Consider the following 20,153-nt stretch of genomic DNA (forward strand, 5'->3'; position numbering starts at 1 on the left):
CATGAAGACTTCGCAGGCACTACAAGGAACTTGCACAATTTTTAGAGAACAACCTGCGCATAAGCATTGTTGTAAGTAATCTGAATGGATATGTGGGGAGAGAAATCTAATATTTACCAGGCTGTTGCGCTTGATCTGATAAGAAAAAAACTTATATGTACTAATAATAATCTACAAAGGCATCGATAATGATAGATGGCACATGAGATGGTATAAGAATACGCCCGTCAAAGATTGGTGGGATAAATGTGCATGAACATGGAGGCAGGTTACTGTTCTCTTTGTTTTGGTGGTGCTTATAGATCACAACCATGGTCGGGGATGTTTTGTCTTACTCCATCTGAGACTGGTGAAATCGTGTACCGTGAAATTGAGGATATAATACTATGTGAAACATCAAATGCTAAAAAAGACTCCTAGCCAACGAGAGCAAATGCACAAACAGAACCCCAACCTGCGCCTTCTATATATGACAAGAACATGATTCGTAAATGATAACTTATATGCATCACCATTAAGCCATTCAAGAGAAAGAAGAAAAAATGGTATCCAAGAGAACAACCAATGTCGCATGTTTATTGATGACTTCCGGAGTTAGCGGATGTCTCAGAGAGCCCCAACTCCGACGGGGGCGATAGAGATTGCACAGAATTATCGCCCCCATTGGAGTTACTCTCCACCGGACCCAAAGTCCACTTCCACTCCCGGCGGCGCTTTGAACGACCTTGACGAGGTGTCTGAGGCGTAGACGAGGCATACGGATCCGCCTCAAACCCATCTAGCAAAGCCACCGCCCGAACCTGGCGCTCTACACGAAGAGTGCGGCGTTTCTTGCGCTCCTCTTTCGTGAGCGAGGTATTATGATCGCGCGTGCCTTCATCAGCGCTAGTGTCATCGCCCGAGGCGCTCTCTGATAATGAGGCGCTAGAGTCCGAGTCGCTGGTTTTTTCGTCCTCCCGTTCGAGATTGGGGCCGGGCCCGGTTTCAGGTGGGGTCTGGTCTGCCTTGCTTTGCACTGCCTCCGCCCGTAGGAGATCTAGATGCTGGGCCGTGTATCGTTCGGTGTAGATTTCTTCCTCCAGTGGGCATCGGTAGCTCACTTGTTTCTTTGCTGGGAAGAAGACTCGGCGCGTGCCTGCGTTGTGTCCATTCCCGCCCGCTGAAATGGAGCCTCGGCGCCTTGAGGCTGAGTCGAGTGGGGAGTTGCGTAAGATGCTGCGGACGCCAAGAGGGAGTTGGTAGGGGTTGCGGTAGTTGAAGGCATTATTATTGGGGTGTGTGACGTAGGGTGAGGTTGGTTTGGGGATGTTGAACCGGGAGGATTTCACTGGGGAGCTGGTCGCGGAGGCTGGGGATGCGACATCATAGGCATTCTTGAAGGTGTTGCGGACTGTGGGAGACGAGGTGGGTGCCGCTGCGAAGGAGAAAGATAGGCCGGTGGTTGAGCTGCCAAATGTGCGAGGAAGAGCGGTGGTTTGAAGGGTGAGTTTGGGTCGTGAGGTTATCGCGGTAGCGTCCGTCGGGGGTGATAGACACGACATGATGAATCAGGGCATGAAGTAGAGATATGAGATGTGAGTTATGCGATGTGAGATGTATGAGGTGAAGATCAGAGTGCAGAAAGAAGAAAAAAAAAGAGCCAGTGGCGGGGTTGAACTAAGAATAGAGGAGGTTGGCGCTTGGGATCAGCACTCAATGATGTGATGGGAGATGCAGGATGTCACCTCCACTGCATTCCACAGTAACCTAAATGTACTCATGTAATGGACATGGACCTGGAGAAGTTGCAATGCTTTTCATATTGAGATCTACAGCAGTGATTAAAGAGATTTCCCGTTGACTTCCCGTTTCCAGAATGATTCCAGACTGATTCCAGACTGCTGTGGATGCCGAACTATTGACGCCACAACCAGACTATGTGTTTTGCCGCTCTAAATCTGTCGGAGTCGGGCTCAATCTGGTAAATCTGGTAAATCTGGCCCATCTGGCCCATCTGACCTGGGGTCATTTCTGTTTAGATCAATGCATTAGGCACAGAAGTTAATCTATCTGTGAGACAGCGTATTCGCACACGTTGCTATTTAAAGCTCGGTGGGTCTGGACGATCGTGACTCTATGAAGGTTACCTGCATTGCGAACGGTGGCGAACATGCTAAATATGGTCTAGTGATTGTTTAAGTTGGCTTCTCTTTCTATCTTAGCCTAGGCTTCCCTTTGTTTTGTTCAGGCATCTATGTTCCGTTTCCATCCCGAAGTCTCAACACTTATCTTAGCTCAGAACTATAGGAGGCTGATCAGTCTAGCTCAGTTATAATCAATCCCATAGAAATGAAGGAGCATCTTGTAACTCGTACCAATCATTTATGCAAGCCCAATAGAGCGGTCTGGTTTAAAAGTGACCCGTGTACCCATAAGTTACAAGTTAGGCATAGGCGTTCATCTCTACCCTTGTCACAAACAGATTTGTTCCTCAATTTAGGTTAAAAAACCATTGCTTCCGTTGATCTAGTACTATTGATCTCCTGATCTACTGATCTACTGCATGTGCTCAGTTACCATGTACAAATTGAACGTGACACTGGGAAACCTCGACTATTCTTAAACATGCGCCACACCTGCACCACAGCCACCAGCCACAGTGGCAGCCTATTCCTGACTTGACTGCTGCAACTACTGTATTCACCCGAGGCACTCTCGATCTCAGTCCCATAATTTCACTAATGGACCTGGCTCATTTCAGGGTCCATGGCTGTTCCCCCACAAAACAACGGTCGGGTCATCCTCCACCTTGTGAGTCTCTCCATTGTGCCACTGGAGCCAGCTGACCAGATCTAGGATTATGACTGTTTCTATGCATCAGTCTTTGAAGTTGAGCAGCCAGCACTGAGATCTCTGCCACTAGCTGTACAGCAGAAACAGATCGTGGTCACATGCAACTACGAGGCCCGACGGCGAGGGTTGCATAAGTTGCAACTCATCAAAGACGCCAAGCGCATTTGTCCCGATGTGGTCATCGTCTTGGGCGAGGATTTGACCAAGTTCAGAAATTCTTCCAAGGAGTTGTATCTGATGGTTCGGTCCTTTGTTTGGGGTGGACGTGTTGAGAAGCTGGGGTTTGATGAGCTTTTTCTAGATGTCACTGAAATGATTGATTACAATACCGGGGTCTTGAATCCGAATGACCTGTCAAATTCGTTTTTTCATCTTGATCGGAAAGACCCTACTGTCGGCTTTGCTTATGATGCTACGCGATACCAGGGATCGACCTTTCCAGCAACGGAGGATGCGCCTATCGCTCAGAAGGATCCATCTTCTTTAGAAATGAGGTTGCTTGTTGCTTCTCACTTGGAAGGCTTTCTGAGAAGCCATATGGAGCATCAGATAGGTTTCACCGCTACAGGTGGAATTTCAACATCTAAACTGCTGGCAAAATTAGTTGGCAATGTCCATAAACCGAACGGACAAACCACTCTTCTACCTCCATATAAACCGGCTGAAGATATCCCCAGCAACATCACCCAGTTCCTGGATAACCATGAGATTCGAAAAATTCCTGGAATCGGCTCACGGATTGCTGAGAGACTGAAAACTCATATCTCAGGGGCAGAACCCATCGATGATGAAATTACTGTACGAGAGATCCGCGAGTTCCCGGGAATGGGGCCACTCTTGCTGGAAAAGATTCTTGGTGGACCGGGGTCCACGAAAGGGATCGGGACGCGCATATGGAGTATTCTCCATGGAGTGGATAATACAGATGTGCTCGAGGGTCGGGACGTGCCCACCCAAATCAGTATTGAAGATTCCTACGGCCGACTCGATACGCTGGAAAGTGTGAGGCGAGAGCTGTGCACACTCTCACGAAGCCTGTTGCGTCGCATTCGGACCGATCTTCTTGACAGGACTGACAGTAGCATCCCTCAAGGGAGATGGCTTGCCCATCCTCGCACTCTGCGACTATCGACGCGGCCAAGGCCCCCGCCAGACAATGACACAGCGCGTACCTACAATTTCAATCGCATTTCCCGATCCGCGCCTTTGCCGTCCTTTATATTTAACTTGGATGAGAACATTGATGCCTTGGCTGAACGATTAGTCAAAGAAAGTCTCTTGACTATGTTCCGAAAACTGCATCCTGAAAAGGCCGGTTGGAATCTCAGTCTGATCAATGTTGCAGTGACCAATATGGTTGAGACAGCCGGTGATCAAAAGCAAAGCAGTGGACGTGATATTGGCAAGATGTTTCGACAACAAGAAACGGTGCTCAAAGACTGGACGGTTCAGGAACCTGATATCCCAGTGGTACCTGTTCAGATTTCCCAATCTCCTATTGGCAGTTCACCCGGGCCTGAGCCACAGTCTGCCGAGGCCGCGGATGACTGGGATGATGGCGACGAAGATGAACCACTGGCTAGCAGTGTCCTCTGCCCTATCTGCGGGGCATGTATCCCTCATTTCGCACAGGTGGCTCATGAGATGTATCACGCTGCATCGGAGTGAGTCGGATTGGCTGGAGTGCAAATTGCCACTTCGGATCACTGTTTCTACCAGATCCAAGTTCGTTTGGAGTCATGTTTGTCCCTGTTTCAGAGTGTCAATTCCCCATTCGGGTTCGGATTCCAACACACAATACTACCCAGATATCAAGATTATGCATCAATACTGCAGTGAGAGTCACAGCATATTTCCAGCCTTGCCAAGTGGTGGATTATTAGTCGGTTGGCGCCTTGGCTTGCAGCCATTTACGCGTACTCATTTGAACTATCGAATGTTGTAAATAGTGTAGTTGGTCCTTTACGAAGCGAACCAGAAAAAAAACCAAGTCGTGCCTGGGAGTTTCCAAGGTTGCAGTATATCGGTGGCGGGTGTTTCCCGTTGCTACAGTAGAAACGTCCGAAAGCGAATCTGGACCCTGCAAGTCAAGTTAAGCGCCAAGGACACAGGCAACACCATAAGACCATAAGACCAGACGATCAAATGAAAATGAAAATAGCCCACTCCACTTGGGTCAATCAGAACATGCGAGAGATGTTTCAGCCCGCTTTGCCAAGCCCAGCCTTTGGCCCTCTCCGGAGTCACTTGGGATTCCTCAGACCTTGGCAAACGGCTGAGACCCTTTGTGATCTCTCTTCTTCATCGTTCTGGTTTTCAATTGTCTTTTGGAGTTTTTGAGTTGACATTCGTTGATCAGTGGACCATCCCTTTCCCCATGATTGTCAGCCAGGACCCTTGAAACTCTTATCAGCCTCAAGACCCTGAACCCTCAGACCCTGGGCCCTGAACTGCCATGAGGTTCTCAACAATCTTGCCCTTAATAGGTGCTGTGTCGTCGCTCTTTGAACAGACATACGGTATCGTCGCCTCTCTCCCCTGTTGCTATGGCAGCGCTAACTTCCAACAGCACGGTCACAAGCCTCAGAGGCTATTCGCCATGTTACGCCAGTCGATAATGCCATCATTCGTACTCCTTCACACCAAATAGACCATTTATCCAGCTTCGATGTTACCTTTAACCTAAACCAAGATGGCAAGCGGATAAAGCTAGAGCTCGAACCGAATCACGATATCCTTTCCGACGATGCCTACGTGCAATACCTCGGTGTGGACGGCACGATAAGACACGGGGAAGCGATCCAGCGACACGAGCACAAAGTGTTCAAAGGTCGCGCCCTAGTAGGATCAGGCACAGGGCGATGGACACCCGTTGGTTGGGCCAGAATCACCGTCAAAAGGGATGGCCAAGATCCTCTCTTCGAGGGTGCATTCAGCATCGACAACAATAAGCACCACATTGAACTGCAGTCAAATTATATGCACAAGAAGCGCCCGATTGATGCCGATGTTGAGCCCAGGGATGGAGAGTATATGCTCGTCTACCGAGACTCAGACATGTTCCAGTACACACACAACGAGCTGAAGCGGTCGCTGGACTCCTCCTCACTCACTGGATGTGGATCAGACACCCTCGATTACAATGCCGATCTGTCCAATTCGATCTTTCCCTATGGTGTTGACGCATATGACGGACAGTGGGGTGTTGCCTCGTTGAACTCGCTGTTCGGCCTAAGCAAGCGGCAGTCCGACACCAGCGGTGTGTCTGGAAACACGGGCGGCGTGAACCTGCAAACGACCATCGGTGATACTAGTGGCTGCCCCAAGACAAAGAAGGTCGCTCTAATTGGAGTTGCGGGTGATTGTGCATTGACCGAGTCATTCAAGGCTAGCAACGACACTCCCAAGGCCGCGGCCAAGGATTGGATCATCAATATTGTCAACACAGCATCCAGTCTTTACGAAGAGTCTTTCAATGTGTCGATTGGCCTGCGAAACTTGACAATTTCTGAGACGGGCTGCCCCTCTACGGGCGCTTCTGGTACGCCATGGAACGTGGGTTGCGACAACGGCAATGTTACCTGGCGTCTCAATGAATTCTCCAAGTGGCGTGCTCAAAATGCCGATAGCAATGCTTATTGGACTCTTATGACCGATTGCCCGACAGATAGCGAGGTTGGTGTCTCGTGGATGGGTCGACTGTGTACATCTGACTTGACCACCGCCGGCGACAGCTCTGTTACTGGCGCCAATGTTGTTGTCCGCAATTCTGGTGCTTCTTGGCAGGTGTTCGCCCACGAGACTGGACATACCTTTGGTGCTGTTCACGACTGTGATTCGGATACTTGCGCGCAGAACTTGCAGAGTTCGTCTCAATGTTGTCCGCTGTCCTCGTCAACTTGCGATGCTGATGCAAAGTATATCATGAACCCCTATGCTAGCAACAGTATGACCAAGTTTTCAGACTGTACCATCGGCAACATTTGTTCCGCCATTGGAAGAAACAGCATCAAGTCCTCCTGTCTGTCAGACAACAAGGGTGTCGTGACGATCAGTGGCAGTCAGTGTGGTAACGGTATTGTCGAGGCCGGCGAAGACTGCGACTGCGGTGGCGAAGAAGGCTGCAGCGACAACTCCTGCTGCGATGCATCAACCTGCAAATTCAAGGACAATGCCGTCTGTGACGACTCCAACGAAAGTTGCTGTTCTAACTGCCAATTTTCCTCCGCCGATACCGTTTGCCGTGCTAGCACAGGCGTATGCGATATCGAAGAGAAGTGCAGCGGAACCTCCCCCTCCTGCCCGGACGACAAATTCAAGGACGACGGCACAACCTGCGGTGCCAAGGATCAAGGCCTCAGCTGTGCCAGCGGCCAGTGCACCAGCCGTGACTACCAATGTCGAACAGTAGTCGGCTCCTTGCTAAACACAAACGACACATGGGCCTGTGAAAACACACAATCCCCATCATGCAGTCTCGTCTGCGGTGCACCCTCCCTCGCCCACTCCTACGGCACAACCTCATGCATTAGCATGAACCAGAATTATCTCGACGGCACACCCTGCGACTCAGGCGGCCGCTGCAGCTCAGGCCAATGCAAGGGCTCCTCCGCCCTAGGCTGGATCAAGCAACACGAGAAACTCGTAATCGGCGTCTGTGTCGGCGGCGGCACTCTCATTCTCCTAGCCCTCTTCTTCTGTATATACAGTCGCTGCCGACGCAGCGCTGCCCAGCGCAAGATGCGCAAGGCCATTCCTCCCGGCACATACAGGCGGTATAATGGGCCCCAGCCGTCTGCCCGTCCACCCCAGATGAATCAGTGGCATGGCGTTCCCAATTCTGGCTATCAAAACGTGCCTCCCCTTGGACCGCCTGGGTATCAGCATATGCCACCGCCAGGCCCTTCACCACGCTATGCTTGAATGCATCTTTTCATTGTTTATCATTATGTAGTCTTCTTATGGATTTAATTTAAGCTATTGTTTTGCTGCACTTGTCCTTGCGTTCGTGCCCGTGGGGACTTTTCTCTGTGCTCTGGGCTTGTTGGTTATGGCGTCAACGCGGATGAACAGTGCGGTCTTCGTTTTTTTTAATGATCGGTCCTTACATTGGCGGGTTGGGTTGAACATTCATTTGAGCTGTGGGCTAGGATTTGGATCTGGATTATATTTGCATGGATTCTATCCATCTCGTTTGTTGCATGCAGTGCGAGGGACATGAATCTACAGTACTTGACTGACATCAATTGACAACTTTACCCTATAAATGACATGTAATAATAGCTTAGTACATTTAGACTGAAGACTGAAGATCTCAATCATTTGGATATCCATTTCAAGTGCGATGCAAACTCAATCAATCAATAAGAGTAGCACAACACACTTCCAAAACAAGCAATACAAACAAAAGGTAGAGAACAAAACAAGTACTGGAGATGAAAAACAAAAGGAACAAGACCAAACACCAAAGAAACCCATGCACAGCCAAGTCAAGAGTCAAAAGGCACCCCTCAACCCAAGAACCAAGCCTATTGCCAACAAATTCCAACAAAAGCCTCACGAGTAACACCACCAACCCCCTCAAGATCAAACTCCTCAATCATAGCCCGGAGCTCCTCCTCCTCCAGCCCCGTCTCGCCCAGCTCACGAGCAACTCGCCTCAAATCCTCAAGATCAATGAACCCCTTCGCGCCCTCATCGAACAGCTCAAACGCGCGCAGGATCTCATCCCGTGGATCCCGCTCGAGAATCTTCAACGCAGTCACAGCCTGGAAAGACGATAGCGGCATGAGCAAGTTGGACGGGTGTTGCGGGTTCGAGACGGGTCCCTTATTCGACTGCACGGCCTGCGGGTTTTGGGATTGCGCAGCGGCTTGTTGGGCCTGCACTTGTGGTCGCGGCACACCGTATGTTGTTAGCAGGGAGATGAGCTCTTGTTTGCTGAGAGTGAAGCCTAGGGCGCGGAAGGCGACGCGGAGTTCGTGGTAATCCAGGTGGCGGTCGCGGTCGAGATCGAAGAGGGTGAACTGTTCGTTAGGTGGTGTTAGTTCTGCTTGTTTCAGGTTCTGGTTCAGGTTCATGTTTGGGGGATTGGACCCGGCTCTGGGTGAAGCAAGTTGGAGGGCATTGTATTGTAGGGCCGTATCAACTCGTGAACGGTACTTCGGGGATACCTTACGGCTTCATTGATTTCTTCTCTCTGCTCCTCCGTCAGACGGTTGAGCGGGTTGGTGTCCTGTGCTTGACCGTGAGACTGCGCGTTCGTCGCTGGCTGCGCATTCTGCTGGTTCTGCTTGGGGCCATCGGTGAATTCGCCTGCATTGGGATTGGCGAGGCCGCGATGCCGGGAGAACGACGAGGCGCTGAAGGGCATGGCGTTTGCGTTCACGGAGCGGTCGGGCATTTTCGTGCCGGCGTACGAGCGCGACGCGAAAGGTTGGCCGGAGGCCATGGCAAGTGGGTGGTCTTCAGATGTATTTAGATGCAAGGATCAGGGTTCAACAGCATTAATTGCAATAGAGGGGCTTTGCAGCCCTTGGGGGAGAGTAGTCGGGGTGTTGGCGGTGGAAGGAATCTTGAGACGCGACGCGGGCGGAATGGACGCCTAACGCCGCCCGTTGTTTTTCCTTCTTTTTTCTACTGATTCGGCGATTTCATGCTGGAGATACTTCTGGGAATTGGTTTAATTTGATTAAGCAAAGTTACGTACATGAATCAAATAGATGAATTAAATGGGTGATATGCAATTGGGGTATCAACTATCTTAGCAAAGCTTTCCCATGTTGCGCCTAACTCGTTGGAGTGTATGTATGCCATAATAAAAACAGCGAAAATGCATCTCACTAGCAGCAAGAAAGGAAGAGTGTCAAAACAAGAACAAAATAGAAAAATGAGATGCAAGCTTAACTCGAGCCTTGACTGACAGGACAATAGCACTTGCCAGGGGAACATTCAGTGGTAGAACAACATCCTTCAGTGTCTGAATTATGATAACAGCAGAAATTGCAGCAGTGGCAATATGAGGGGAAATCAGATTTAATGGTCTGGAAAATGTCATCAACTTTCCAGTCCATACTCGGGCCAGCACAGCAGTCTGCGGATCCGGTAAGTGGCTGACCAGGTACAGTCTCAGTTGAGTCTTCACTGGTCAAGGTCTCTAAAGAGCTTGAATGGCAGAGAATACCGGCGCTAGCGACTGCATTGGGATCCTGATGCAGATCGAGTGGGTTGACAAAGTCCGAGTTTACCGGACATGGATCGATGAGACCGTCCTCTGTCATGGTGAAAGGTGCTGCAATCGAAGCACTCATTGTCACCAGTGCGCCAGTAGCGTTGGACGAATGAGCTGCTGGATCAGAGACAATACGGCCACCAAGCAAGAATGAAGCCATCTCGTAGTATGAGTCGCGAGAAAGATGGAACTGCTTCCCAGTATCAGATGGCTCCTGCGAAAACACGAAGTCGAAAGACGGACACGATAGCTTGGGGATATTTTTGTCCAAAATATCCCTGATTCTTTTGATCTTCATATACTTATTCTTGGGGTAAGTATAATCCAATACGGATTGAATGGCATCGCAAATCCCGTCGATCGAACAGCCATCACCAAGAATTTTTTGAATGACGAGGTCGTTTCGCAGCTCGGATACCCTGTCCGAGGTTCGCTTATAGAGTGCCCAAGCGACAAAGATAGGACAAAGCTCATTCTCAATATCTTTTTTCCAGGCGAATTTAGGTTTGTGACACAGGAATCCATATATCTCAAAACAGAAGTCCCAAGACATGCCAGCTAGCCGTGTCATGCAGCGGATCAAGATCAGAAACATGACGAGTCTTCCAGAGACAACATCGGCTGCTTGTGCAAAGATTCGCGAACGCGCTATGCCCTGGGTGACAATCAACAATCTTGCCATTAGCACCGCCTTTTGGACCAGTGAGTTCCTCGAGTATGAAGCTTCTAGTCTAGCCAATTCAGTACAATCAAGACAGCCGACAGCCATGTCAATGAATGAATCAAAGAGTTTTTCTTTCCTCCTCAAAGCGAAACGAGATTCGGTGATAGTCCAGGCCCGGGACTCGAGAGTATCCTTTTGAGTAATCATCAAAGCCCCTTGAAGTTCGGTCGCCTCGGAGATGGCGAGGCGTTCCATCTCGTCTAATACAAGACGTCCTTCCCCGGATGGCAATTTTATAGCTCCAAATATGTATAGAGCCCGTGGTCCTCGAATGCAAACGTGTATTTTGCCGAGAAGACAGTGACTACATGAGCTGCAAGGCTCACATTTCTTCCTGAATCGAATGCACCACAAGCATGAGCCACCAAAAACTTTGAGAGCTGCAGTGTCTTCTTTCTGGGCTTGTATCTGGGCTTGGGTACGAGGGACCGTTTCGAGGGAGGACCTTTCTGGGTTAAGCGGATCCACCTGGATGAACTTCAAGTGCCCGGTTGGAGGGGCCAATGGTCGACGGTGTTTCATAGGTAAGATCTGACGCAGATCTGCCAGCTGTTGCGTGAATGGTAGGTCGCATGAAGGTGCAGCGTGGCCCATAACGTGCGAGCCATATTCAGGACCAAGCATAGGAAGAGACCCAGATGCTATCCCTGTACGTGATTCCCCCCATCGCAAGTCTTGTCCCTCAGCAGGCTTTGACTGAGATGAATCTGAGACCGACGGGACTTGAGTGGGACCCGGACCAGCAGCGAGCGCTGGCAAGAAAGGCTGGAACAATGATATTAGGACCGATGATACACAGTGAACATATCATGTAGCTGAAAACAGAATAAAAGGGATCAAACTCACATGGGTCACAGGGAAGGTCCCTTCGAGACGCCTGCGCTTGGATGAGCGAGGATTTGGTGCCAGCCGCCCTTGAGCTTCACCATCACTAGCCTGAGTCGCCATGGATGCGCCTGGAAAGAGAGAATACTCTGTCGCAAGAAAGTGCCGACGTGCTTGCTAGTAATAATCAAGCAGAGAAGAGGATGGAAGTAGAGTGAAAACGAAGGTGAGTATGGAAGAGTTACTCAAGTCTGAAAATTCAGGCTTGAGTCACTGGCGCAGAAGCATGTACAGACTCTTGCCATGGTTCTTGTCCATAACAATCCCAAATAGGCTAAGCAAGGGCCATGCGCGAGGTATAATTTATGCTTGGGCGGTGAGGTGTATAGGTGTATACCTTGGGCCATATTCATATCATGGTATTGAAGTAAGACTCCATAGAATGAGAACAATGAAGGCCATTAGCCTCTTTGGAAAGTGTTCAAATCACGATCTCTCTGAGTGCCCAAGTCCAAGTCTTCTAGGAAGGTTCGACCCAGCAGCTGCTCTGGCAGATACTCCTGCCGCACTTTGCCGTCAACATAGTTTGGATTGTACTTGTACTCGGCACCATAACCCATCTCCTTCATGAGTTTGGTAGGAGCGTTTCTCAGATGAACAGGAACAGGTAGGCCAGCGATTCCAGGTTCGTTCAAGGCAGCAAAGACATTGTTCAAGCCACGATACGCGCGAGTGCTCTTCTTTGACAGTGCCATCGCCACGGTAGCATGCGCCAGGTTGATCCTCGCTTCTGGAAGACCGATCTTTTCAACAGCAGCATGGGTCGAGGTGGCCAGTGTTAACATGGTATTATCCGCAAGGCCAATGTCCTCTGAAGCAACAACAATCAACCGCCGAGCGATGTAAAGGGGGTCTTCTCCCGACTGGATCATGCGAGCGAGGTAATACAGCGCGGCGTCTGGATCACTGCCTCGGATGGACTTGTGAAAGGCGGATATGGTGTCATAGTGCTGATCTCCAGCGCGGTCATACACAAGGGTTTTGGTGAGAGACTTCTTCAGGGTTTCCTTATCCATGCCTGGCCGTTTGGAGAGATCCATGGCAAGTTCCAGCAGATTGAGCGATGTGCGAGCGTCTCCATCGGCAAATTTGGCCAGATATTGGATCAGTTCTTCATCAACCAGGTTCGAGGGTGAATAACTTGGACCTTCCACGCGGAGGGCACGATGGAGAATGGAGGTGATATCTTCGTCAGTGAGCTTCGCGAGAGTGAATGTTCGGCACCGTGAGAGAAGGGCATTCTGGACCTTGAACGAAGGATTCTCCGTTGTTGCTCCAATTAGGGTGACCTGGCCACTCTCAACAGGACCCAGAAAAACATCCTGCTGTGATTTGGAGAAACGGTGAATCTCATCACAGAAAATGATTGTTTTCCGACCAGTCAGGCCAAGCTCACTACGAGCCTCAGCGAATATCTTCTTGCACTCTGCGACGCCGCTGCTTGTGCTGTTGATTTCCACAAAGCGACTGCCTACCAATGAGGAAATGACTCGAGCAATAGTTGTCTTGCCTGTCCCTGCACTGCCCCACAGAATCATGCTGGGTACCCTATCTTGTTCGATGAGCCCGCGCAGGACGCCGTTCGGACCGACAAGCTCTTGGCCACATACTTCCTCCAGTGTCTTGGGTCGCATGCGCTCTGCAAGTGGGGCAGCTTTGTGGAAAGCATTGACCTTGGGGCGTTTTGCTTGAGGCTCTTTAGGTTCGCCATTTGTTTGCTTCGGTCCACGTTCTGGCGTTTCCTCCTGGACGAATGATCTCTTGCCGTTGAGAGGACGCGGGGTTGCTATTACCCGCGATGGGGACTCTTTCGCGATCACTGGCTGTGTGGATGCCTTGCGCGCCGATGCAGGTTGGAATATGCTTGGAACAGGGCCCTTCTGAGAGGACGATGCGTCCCCGGGAGAGGAGGAGGGTTCTTCAATGAAGCTCTGACAGCCGGAATCAATGTGATCGTTAATCTTCAACTGCGGCACGAATTTCTCGCATATCGGACAGGAAACCATAATGTCAAAGTTTGTTGTGCTGGAAGCTTGTAGCTGTCAAGTCGGGTCAAACACGCTATCTCCGGAGAGACGGACACGCGTGCTGTGCAGACGCGCTGGTAATTAGTAATGTGCGCGCCTTGGTGCCTGAATTGATTCAGAATATGGAATTCAGTCAATCGGAATTAACCAAGACAAGATCTCAATGGCCAACATGAAGTCCGGGAAAGTCAAGTAATCCCCGTCTCGACCTCTGAAGTGGAATTCGGCCCGTTTCCCGAACCCCAATCCAAGCACGCCATTGGGCAACTTCAACTACTCCAACTTCTTCTTCTTCTTTCTTCAACGGTCATGATTCCTCGTTCATCTCTCCTCTCTTCTCTCGCCTTCAAGCCAACCGTATCTCTGACCACCGTACCTTTACCCCGCCTATCTGCTTTCGCAAGACCGATGTCGGCAACAGCTTCACGACCCGACCCATTCCGCCCCGCGGCGCGGGTAGCAGGACAGCGACAGGATGTGTGGTACGGCTACATGCACTACATGCAGAGCTACAGGAAACATACTGAATCAAGATCCCAGGTCGATCGTCAATGAGGCTGCCGCAGCTTCACCAGTTCAGCCCATCGTGAACATGGGTCAAGGGTTCTTGTGAGTCACCACAAGGTCAATGTCGTTGTCGCAATACTGCAAGGAACGAATATTGACAATCAATTACTGTTTACAGTGGTTACAATCCGCCCAAGTTTGCTCTCGATGCCGCAAAGGATGCGCTGGACCGAGTTGAATGCAACCAATACTCCCCCACCAAGGTGGGACACGTCGATTGCCCGGCGCAAATTGTACAGTGTGCTCACACCACATAGGGTCGCCCTCGTCTCAAGCAAGCCATCGCGGACGCATATTCCCCTTTCTTCGGCAGGACCATCAACCCCGATACCGAGGTCTCGATCACAACTGGCGCAAATGAAGGTTAGCAATTGACGATTACGATATATACGGTTAGGACATGGGCGCTAACAAATGATAAATAGGCATGCTCAGTGCCTTCATGGGATTCATTGAGCCCGGTGATGAAGTCATCATTTTCGAGCCCTTCTTTGACCAGTAAGGTGCCCCCTCACATCACGAGACCGACCGCTGCTAACTATACGAACAGATATATCAGCAACATCGAAATGCCCGGTGGCACTATTCGATATGTGCCCCTTCAGCCACCTGCGGATGGTGCTACCCGGACCTCTCCTGCATCCGAGTGGACCATTAACTTCGAGGAGCTTGAGAAGGCCATCAACCCCAAGACTAAGATGATTGTCTTGAACTCTCCGTGAGCACCCTTGTTGCTTGTTCAGCGCCTCTACTAACATGTTGCCAGCCACAACCCCGTCGGAAAGGTCTTCTCGCGCGAAGAACTCGAGCGCATTGGTGACCTTTGCGTCAAGCACAACCTCATTATTCTGTCTGATGAAGTCTATGATCGTCTGTTCTACGTTCCTTTCACCAGAATTGCCACACTCTCTCCCCAGCTTTACGAGCGCACGTTGACTGTTTGCTCTGCCGGCAAGGCCTTTTACGCCACTGGCTGGCGTGTCGGCTACCTGATTGGACCCGAGCATCTGATCAAGTACGTTGCTGCTGCACACACCCGCATCTGCTACAGCAGTGTTTCTCCTCTCCAGGAAGCTGCCGCTGTCGCCTTTGAGAAAGCCGAGCAGGAAGGCTTCTGGGACGAAAGCCGAACAGACATGAAGAACAAGATCTCCCGCTTCTGTGAGGTCTTTGATGAGCTCGGTATCCCGGTACGTGACCAGTCTCTCTGCATCTATCAGCATTGTTCAAATCACTGACACATTCATCTCTAGTACTCTGACCCCGAGGGTGGATACTTCGTCCTTGCCAACATGGCCTCCGTCAAGCTCCCAGCCGACTACCCCTTCCCACCCCACGTTGCCAACCGTCCTCGGGATTTCAAGCTGTGCTGGTTCCTCATCCAAGAGGTCGGCGTAGCTGCTATCCCCCCGACTGAGTTCTATACTGATGCCAACGCTCACATCGCGGAGGACTATCTCCGCTTTGCTGTTTGCAAGAACGATGATGTTCTTGAGACTGCCAAGGAGCGCCTGAGGGGTCTTAAGAAGTACATCACTCAGTAGATTATTTGACATGAGTGGGATGCCGAGATCAATTCCGAACGGTGTAGATGTGCTCCTCTGATGATACATAGAACGATAAATTTATACATGCAGATCTATCGCATCTATGAAATCTACAAATTTCCATTCACGATTTGATGCTATCAATAAATGACCAATAAGTTATACAACAGGTGTCGTCAAGTGAGGTGAATCGAATCGGAATTAACCCATCTCGACCCCGTTATACCTATCCAACTAGCCCGCCTTCTTCCATGTCAACTATTTTGTCTCCTTTACATATGGGATATCTGCACAATGCCATACAGCTGCTTTTTGCGACGGCACCCTGTATGCCGTGAAACTTCCACACAGTCCAAATGAAATAGTATGCATATTGATAACATTCTGATATCAATCATCACGGTAACCGTCAGGTGGATCGCAGAGCCTCAACCTGGAAGAGGCTCCAGGGGAGATCGACTGCACTAGTCTACCAGTTAGAGATATTTCGAATGGTTTATCGCTCGATATTAAACGAAGACAAGGGCGCGCGGTCCCCTAATCTAAGAAGAGCAGTCTCCCTGATGTTTTCGTTGTCCGAATACTTTTTCAAGCGTACTCCGTATATCCCCCCAAATAAAGCATACATTCTCCGATCAATATGCGCACTTCAGTATTCCTCGCAGCAATCCTAGCCGGCATTGCCAACTTCAAGGAATCATCTGCACAATCGTCGGCTACTACAAACCATCCTGGAATATGGAGGACCTGCTACGCGCCCAAACAAGCACAGCAGCCAGTAAAGCAGGCATCAATGCTAAAGAGACCATCTACCATGTTGGCTGTGTCAAAGACGCCCCAAAGTCAGACTGTGACTATCCGACATCCTGGACAATCATCCAGGGCGCCGAGACAGTCAGCGTGACCGCTGTATATCATCCCGACAACTGAACCGTCGGGACCCTACGATATCACTTTCACGCAGTCTTGGGAGTGCTAGCTGCATTATGAGCTTTGCTATGAATGGGTCTTTGGATGGGGCAAGTATCAGTCTTCATCTTCTACCTCTGCGACTTGTCCTACTGTCCCCATCAATGAAATGTACTATAAGTTGACTGTGACTGCTGATATTGATTCTTTTGCGTCTTCTGAGGCTACCAAGACTCCGGGCTGTTGTCGCTGAACTGGTTGTGGCCGGGTCCAGCTTTGCTTGTCCAGGTCCCTCTACTAATTCATTGAATGCTTGTTCTGGGCTTTCTTCCATTGCGTTCTTTGCTAGTGACATGGCGTTCTTGCGCTTCGTTCTGAGTGAAGGCATTATAAAGTTGTCTGAAACGCCACTCCCAAGTAATATAAAGCCACCATGCAATTTGATGCCACCAATAAATCAGTCAAACTTTAGCGCTTTTCGAGTATTTTATTTGACATCAAACTTGACCTCTATATATGCCATATAAGGGGTAAAATTGGACGTAAAATATGATATCAAAATAGCGCTAAAGTTTGACTGATTTATTGGTGGCATCAAATCGTGAGGAGTGGCTTTTTAGTTGCAACTTTGTCTTAACGTTATTGCAGATGGCAGACAAACCATCCACAGGTTGCAAAAGTCTCCCTGCACTTTCATTGTCAACCAAATTAGGCTAATTTGTTCAACGTGAATATCACAGTTACTCATTCATTGGATAATGATATTCTTTCGGGTCATCAAATCATACTCTTACATCAATACCCCGTCTTAGGCCCCAATGCTAAGCACATCGACCCGCATTAGAGACACACTTTTAAAAACCAACACCATTGACCCGCGCCATCATATCTCTGACCGTCGGATGATAAATCCGGTGTGCTCGAAGAACCTCAAAAGTGGACTCCTTTTCACTGCACAGTCCACCGATACCTTGTCCCATCACTAGATCCTTCTCTTGAAATCTTCGGCCTTTTGACAGACAGAATCTGTGGGTTGTTTTATCCAAGGGGCTCAAGTCGGAACCATCCCACTCTTTTTCCTGTACATTATGGCGGCAGATCTTGCTGAGAGGGAGAACAAAACCCATCTCTCTGTCGATTTGCTTAGCCACTTTGTACTCCACCTCAGGATTCCAGATCTCTTTAGATCGCATCCAGCCCCGAATTAGCCGGAAAAGAACGCCACAAAGTCCCTGGTATTCAATCCCTTCTGAGAGACCGTTAGCATACCATTCGAACAAAGCGATTGAGTGAAGCGAAAGAAAAAGTTGGAAGGATGTGATGTAGCAGAAACAAAACTTACCAAATAGGCAAATCGCCAATACGCGGCGAAAGCGATCTTTCCATACCGGATCGTCGAATCGTACGATGAACTCAACACTCGTTGAACAAACTGGGTTCTCACTGGTCAAAGTGTGGAGCTTTGGTGTGGCCGTAGGAACAAAATCTGCGAAGACAAAGTAGTCGCCATAGTTGGTAGCGGAAACGAATCCCAGCGCCTGACGATGGCGCTCAGGGCTATCGAATCCTCGAATATTGTGCAACATGGGTAGACTCCCGAAAAACTCCTTTGGAATTGGTCCCGCCTCATATTGATATATGAGAGAGAACTGCCCACAGTTCTTCCAGTGTAAAATGGCATCATGCCACAGGTGCTCCTTGCCGCAGTATCGAATGGTTGAAAATGGTCCGCATTTGGGGCAGATGTCACTGATCGCATCTAAGAGACTGCAGAGTCTTTCACACCCCGCAAACGCACAAGTAAATGAGATATCCGCAAGAGTTGAGGTTCCGTCAAGGCCAGAGACGAAGGTATTGTCACTTAGAGCGGTGGAGGATGCTAAGCTCTCGCCACTCGCCGCGGAGAGTGAATGGTCAGTTTTTCCACCATTTCCACGTGGTAAATTTGTACCAGACATGTGACCAAGTCTGTAAGAAGTGTACTCCTTTACCATCTGTAGAGTCTTATCCTTTGTGGGACGGGCACTAAATTCGGAGTGGACCGGGTCTTGGACACCAGTCTTCGCGGATTGCTCCTTGTCGATTAAAGGCTGCTCCTTGATTAGGTCAAGCGACAAGAGAGGCTCGGCCCCAGAGGGCAAATGGGTGTTTTCTTGAAGCCCTTCAATCAAGCCTGGATAGTAATTAGTGTCTGTAATCACGTCTAGGAGATGCAATGCGATTCGCATACCCAGTCTGATTGCATCCTTTGACTCCCTCGGAGAAAATTCAACAGCAAGAACGGTTGAGCGGTAGTCAGTGTAATCCTCAGGGTCTATGCAAGAGAATCGAATCAGCAATCTAAGCTTTCAATGAAGATTAATACATATCAGTTCAACTTACCAGAGAAGCATTCTCCATCCATTCCATAGATAGGGCACCGAAGCTCACACTCAAATTCGATTGTTGGCGAGGTGGGACATGGCTCACCATTAGGTAAGGCAGTAGAGGTTTGAGGTACTGTAGGTTCAGTTCTGGGCGCAGCATTTGGGATGTCTGTGGTCGACATCTTGCCAGGTATGTTTAAAGAGCTATCTGTATTACCAATATTGTCAGCTGGTGTTCCTCGAATGGATTTCTGTTCTCACGGTGCAAAAAGAGCTGTAGATATTCACGACTTTGAGAGAGGGTTACATCCCAGAGTGATGATCCGAGTGAGAGAATGTTGATGAGATGATTGAAAATGAAGAGTGATAAAGATAGAAGAGGAAGAAAGAAACGAGAAGGGAGATGAAGATGGATGGTGGGTGTCAAAAGGCTTCGACTTACTCGACTTAAGAGATTCGACTTAATCGAAGGCAAACGATCAAGCATTTGGTTATCCAGATAGAAGTTGAATGTGGCCCGAGCTTGAAAATTAGATGAAGGTCTAGAAGCAGTTCATGTTCTGGACCTGAGAGAAAATTTTGGTGCGACTGATTCAGTCAAGAGGTACCATGGTGGAAAACTTCATGGTTTCAGATGATTGTTTTTCGATGAGGTCAACCAGAGTTTTGATTTATCTTGAGCTTCTCAAATACGCACTATATTTGTTTAAGGAATACAGCACTAAATCTGAGTCTGAAGTGTTGATCCTCAAGTCAAGGGTATGTCAATCGACGACATAAGCACTGAGTGGCTTGAACAGCAATTTCATACTTAATTCATGAGAAGAGACACTAATAAACTGGTCTCACTACCCAAAAAAACACCAAATTTGCAATGCCCGAACCAGCTCTATGACATTCTTGAAGATCGAGGTAGATTTTCTTACTATCAGGGTGGCTGCAGTTAGGGTGTCAGTCATCACGTGCGTGCCTCAAAGCACGTGACAGGCTGCCCCGTTTGTTGTGCACGGACCTATAATCATCACTGCTGTGATTTCGCGCCTTCAGAATAAATACCTTCTACCT

General features: G+C 49.3%; 8 protein-coding genes across 8 annotated transcripts; 3 read left to right on the forward strand and 5 right to left on the reverse strand.

The window, feature by feature from the left end:
* Positions 1-575: 575 nt before the first annotated feature.
* N7511_005642 (uncharacterized protein) lies at positions 576-1,541 on the reverse strand (the record flags this gene model as incomplete). The annotated part of the gene is made up of 1 exon (XM_057128019.1): positions 576-1,541. The coding sequence occupies one exon, from the start codon at positions 1,539-1,541 to the stop codon at positions 576-578; it is 966 nt and encodes a 321-aa protein (XP_056984536.1).
* A 1,204-nt stretch (positions 1,542-2,745) lies between these two features.
* admB (uncharacterized protein) lies at positions 2,746-7,755 on the forward strand (the record flags this gene model as incomplete). The annotated part of the gene is made up of 4 exons (XM_057128020.1): positions 2,746-2,790; positions 2,836-4,496; positions 5,293-5,351; positions 5,402-7,755. 4 exons carry the CDS (start codon positions 2,746-2,748, stop codon positions 7,753-7,755), a joined length of 4,119 nt encoding a protein of 1,372 aa, XP_056984537.1.
* A 605-nt stretch (positions 7,756-8,360) lies between these two features.
* On the reverse strand, positions 8,361-9,283 carry cdc31 (putative cell division control protein Cdc31; the record flags this gene model as incomplete). Its single annotated transcript, XM_057128021.1, has 2 exons — positions 8,361-8,934; positions 9,006-9,283. 2 exons carry the CDS (start codon positions 9,281-9,283, stop codon positions 8,361-8,363), a joined length of 852 nt encoding a protein of 283 aa, XP_056984538.1.
* Positions 9,284-9,867: 584 nt separating this feature from the next.
* Positions 9,868-11,735, reverse strand: N7511_005645 (uncharacterized protein; the record flags this gene model as incomplete). Its single annotated transcript, XM_057128022.1, has 3 exons — positions 9,868-9,875; positions 9,908-11,552; positions 11,634-11,735. 3 exons carry the CDS (start codon positions 11,733-11,735, stop codon positions 9,868-9,870), a joined length of 1,755 nt encoding a protein of 584 aa, XP_056984539.1.
* A 338-nt stretch (positions 11,736-12,073) lies between these two features.
* On the reverse strand, positions 12,074-13,678 carry N7511_005646 (ssDNA-dependent ATPase MGS1; the record flags this gene model as incomplete). Its single annotated transcript, XM_057128023.1, has 1 exon — positions 12,074-13,678. One exon carries the CDS (start codon positions 13,676-13,678, stop codon positions 12,074-12,076), a length of 1,605 nt encoding a protein of 534 aa, XP_056984540.1.
* A 330-nt stretch (positions 13,679-14,008) lies between these two features.
* On the forward strand, positions 14,009-15,810 carry N7511_005647 (kynurenine--oxoglutarate transaminase; the record flags this gene model as incomplete). Its single annotated transcript, XM_057128024.1, has 8 exons — positions 14,009-14,181; positions 14,240-14,308; positions 14,385-14,469; positions 14,524-14,629; positions 14,692-14,764; positions 14,817-14,984; positions 15,033-15,456; positions 15,520-15,810. The coding sequence occupies 8 exons, from the start codon at positions 14,009-14,011 to the stop codon at positions 15,808-15,810; spliced, it is 1,389 nt and encodes a 462-aa protein (XP_056984541.1).
* Positions 15,811-16,551: 741 nt separating this feature from the next.
* Positions 16,552-16,743, forward strand: N7511_005648 (uncharacterized protein; the record flags this gene model as incomplete). The annotated part of the gene is made up of 1 exon (XM_057128025.1): positions 16,552-16,743. One exon carries the CDS (start codon positions 16,552-16,554, stop codon positions 16,741-16,743), a length of 192 nt encoding a protein of 63 aa, XP_056984542.1.
* Positions 16,744-17,576: 833 nt separating this feature from the next.
* N7511_005649 (uncharacterized protein) lies at positions 17,577-19,270 on the reverse strand (the record flags this gene model as incomplete). The annotated part of the gene is made up of 4 exons (XM_057128026.1): positions 17,577-17,971; positions 18,065-18,895; positions 18,953-19,036; positions 19,105-19,270. 4 exons carry the CDS (start codon positions 19,268-19,270, stop codon positions 17,577-17,579), a joined length of 1,476 nt encoding a protein of 491 aa, XP_056984543.1.
* Positions 19,271-20,153: the final 883 nt, after the last annotated feature.

The sequence above is a fragment of the Penicillium nucicola genome (genome assembly GCF_028828085.1).
Source record: "Penicillium nucicola strain IBT 29836 chromosome Unknown utg000005l, whole genome shotgun sequence".
NCBI lineage: Eukaryota > Fungi > Ascomycota > Eurotiomycetes > Eurotiales > Aspergillaceae > Penicillium > Penicillium nucicola.